The 3386-nt window shown below is 42.6% G+C and overlaps 1 protein-coding gene across 1 annotated transcript in view; it reads left to right on the forward strand.

Annotated features, from left to right (window-relative positions):
* Window positions 1-2900, forward strand: part of LOC106804770 (SPRY domain-containing SOCS box protein 3-like) — a gene marked incomplete at its 3' end in the record, with an annotated part of 18746 nt that extends 15846 nt beyond the window's left edge. The window contains 4 exon segments of the mRNA XM_014806095.1: window positions 1048-1235; window positions 2098-2200; window positions 2318-2443; window positions 2731-2900. Coding sequence (XP_014661581.1) covers window positions 1048-1235; window positions 2098-2200; window positions 2318-2443; window positions 2731-2900 — 587 coding nt within the window.
* Between the last annotated feature and the right edge of the window lie 486 nt (window positions 2901-3386).

Here is a 3386-nt window from a genome sequence, read left to right on the forward strand (position 1 = left end):
CCTCCCCTACTCCATCACCTTCTCCTCTCCTCCTCCTCCTCCTCCTCCTCCTCCTTCTCCGCTCCTCCTCCTCCCCTCCTCCCTCCTCCTCCTCCCTCCTCCCCTACTCCATCACCTTCTCCTCTCCTCCTCCTCCTCCTCCTCCTCCTCCTCCTCCTCCTCTTCCTGCCCCCTACTTCTCCTCCATGACCGTCTTCATTCGACCACTTCCTAGTGCGGATGGGAAGGTCCGTACAGTTAAGGTTTGGGTGGTAGCGGACAGCGGGAAACCCACCTGTTACACGCGGCCAGTGAACGAGACAGTGTTACTTGTAACAGATTATGATGTGTGATGGACTATTGATGTTGATTGACCGAAATTAACAATTGTGATGTCGCGATTGTCGAAAGTGTTCAACTTCAAACTATTTTGAGAAATGTGTCAAAGTAGTTTTTGTGTAGCCAACTAAATGTGTATTTGATGTTTTGTACGCATTTTGATTTGTAGTGATATTCTATAAATATCAGATGGGGAGTGTTCCGTCAGTTTGACTCAGTTAAATAATCTACACTTGCGCATGCAAAGCAGGTGCGCTTTGTGAACTCTTTTGTGATTAGAGCTAGGTTGGTGCAGCAATTTTGGGATAGGAATATTTGGCGCTGATTGTCTGTCTTGTTCATATTCGCTCGCAACCTGGACTAGCCATAAATTCTTCACTGTGTTTCGTTTGCCTCGCAAATAAAGCTGTTCGAGACATACCATATGGATTCGTCTCTACTTGTTTGCAGCTGACGCTATAATAGTTACTGGCAAAAGTAGTGACAAAAATACGTCTTTTGGTTAGAAAATTTTGAGGTGTGTGATGTCATCGATTCAATGATGACATTAGTACACATTAAATTGCAGAGGCTATATGTGGCTACTGTGAACAATTGTATACTGGCAAAAATCATGGATTTTCAATCTTGTAGGAGAAAAACGTTTTTACCTGTCTAGACATAATATTTTTATTGGCCTTACAGCTTATTTCCGTGATTAATGTTTCTTCTGAATTATTACTTGGGCAGATTTCGAGTGGACGTGGGATAGCGAGGTCAAGTCTCCATCATGCATGCTGCTGGATGGAGACAAGGAGGTGATGTTTCACGTGGACTACAGCTCCGGCACGGCGGCTGTGCGAGCGACAGACCCAGTCTGCGCTGACCAGAACTTCTGGGAGATAAAAATGACGTCGCCCGTCTATGGCACAGACATGGTACGGCTTGTTCAATTGTTGTAGGTGGTGCCGCGTTTGAAAGGACTGTAGAATGGGAATTTTATTATTCATTCACCTACCAATCTTGTCGAAAATACTGATTTCTAATCGATGTGAAGTCTTCAGTGCCTCATTGGTTTATGTCATGTAAAAGATTATAGGCAGCACGTATTTGCTCTAGATCTTAAACTAAAATCTATGTGTAAATTAATTGCATAATTGTTAAAATGTGTTTAAAATAAAATTGTAAATTTTAATTTTGCAAAAATACACAGGATCTTTACTCATTAAATATATATTGGGGTCAACTGAACCTGTGTTACATACATTACATTAAAGCCGCACTATGCGCATCCAAACGCTAATTTTTCAAGTACTAGACTAGCAAATACTTCATGTCATGCATAATCACACTACCTTATGACAAAATAAACCCTAGTTCCTCCCATTTCACTGCGCGTTGTCTTATAAAAGGCATTTGAAAATGCCTCCAATGTTGTTCAAATTCTCCGATGTTGTTGACACTTTCGCGTTGCTCTGCCAAGCGTGGAGCGGTGCTGCGGTACAGCGGTATGGGTGTAGCAAAGATAAAAACATGTGACGTCACCTAACCGATTCTTGGCGAAATTGTTTGGCAAAGAATTTAGCGTTGGCGCCAGATTACCAGATTTCGCACCTCTTTCTTGTGGGTTTTAAGCAAATGCGCACTGAAATGGGAGGAACTAGAGTTTATTTTGCCATAAGGTACTGTAGTGTGATTATGCATGACACGAAGTATTTGCTAGTCTAGTACTGGAGAAATTAGCGTTTGGATGCGCATAGTGCGGCTTTAAGGTACATTGTGAATCGCACCTGTTTTCAGATGATTGGCATTGGTACAACTGACACAAGTGTTGATAAGTACTCACACACCTTCTGCAGTCTGTTAGGGAGGGATGGGGAGAGCTGGGGTTTGTCATATTCAGGTAAGGTGTTTCACATGACGAGTGTTTATACTACTCATTACAGATGACCTTTCTGGAACCGATTTACTGGTGTAGAGTTTGTGACTTTCATTAACAGATGAAGCGTGACATTTTCAGGTGTTCTCTATCACAAAGGGCAGCCAAAGAAGTACTCTAGCAAGTTTGGCCAGGGCACAATAGTGGGTGTCCATCTCGACATGTGGCGAGGGGAGCTTCGCTTTTACAAAAATCGGAGGCCTCTCGGTAAGTTGACTAAGTTGGGCATGCAGAAGTAATTCACTCTTTTATAATGATGCAATGATAACAGTTATAGTTGGCAATGAAACCAAGTTGGATTGCTTCATGTTTAGGTGTAACCTGCAGGAATGTAATTTCTATCAGAAGTATCTACAAAACGTGAGAGTGGCGGTAACCTCTGCTAGAGTATCATTGTTATCAGTGCTCTCTACAAAGTTACTATAGTAGTAGCAAGCCCTGCCTGAGCGCTGTTGCTATCTCGTCATGCAAGCGTTGGTGTCTTCACATGACAGGAGTAGCCTTCACCGGACTGCAAGCGAAGAAGATGTATCCGTTTGTCTCGAGTACGGCAGCGAGGAGCGGCATGCGGGTGATCACAACTAGGTCTTTCCCCTCGTCCCTGCAGTTCTTCTGCTGCCGGAAGATGCGGGAGGTTATTCCTGACCATCTAGATGTCACTGAGGTAATCGCATGGAGTCTAAATTAATGCATTTACAATTGGCAAGTAGATGTATTGCTTGAAAAAGGGGAAAAAACTATGTACTTTTTCAATAGAAAAGTTGGAGAAAAAAAACCTTTATCACACATTTGTTCACTGTTTTGCTGCTGTGATGTCTAACTTTGTTAAGGGCCCCCTTGGTGTGAGAAGGCACACGAACCTGCAGCTATAAATAGCTTTTATGCACCCTGCTAATATTTGCACCTCGAAAACATGAAACTTTGGCTGTTATTTTTTTAATGTGTTTTTTTGTAATTTCGTCCACTATAACGGCCATTTTATTTTTTATGTGTCGAGTAATCAAGGTTTGTCAATACATAATCAATCATCCATTGAGCAATTAAGTGTGCTGTCTTGTCCATTAATTAACCAAGCAGGGCTTGCCCTTAACTTTTTTTTCAGGTGGCCGGCCGGGCCACTTGAGTATGAGATTCAGGTGGCCAAATGGAT

This window comes from Priapulus caudatus, unplaced genomic scaffold, assembly GCF_000485595.1.
Source record: "Priapulus caudatus unplaced genomic scaffold, Priapulus_caudatus-5.0.1 Scaffold87, whole genome shotgun sequence".
In the NCBI taxonomy this organism is placed as follows: Eukaryota; Metazoa; Priapulida; class Priapulimorpha; order Priapulimorphida; family Priapulidae; genus Priapulus; species Priapulus caudatus.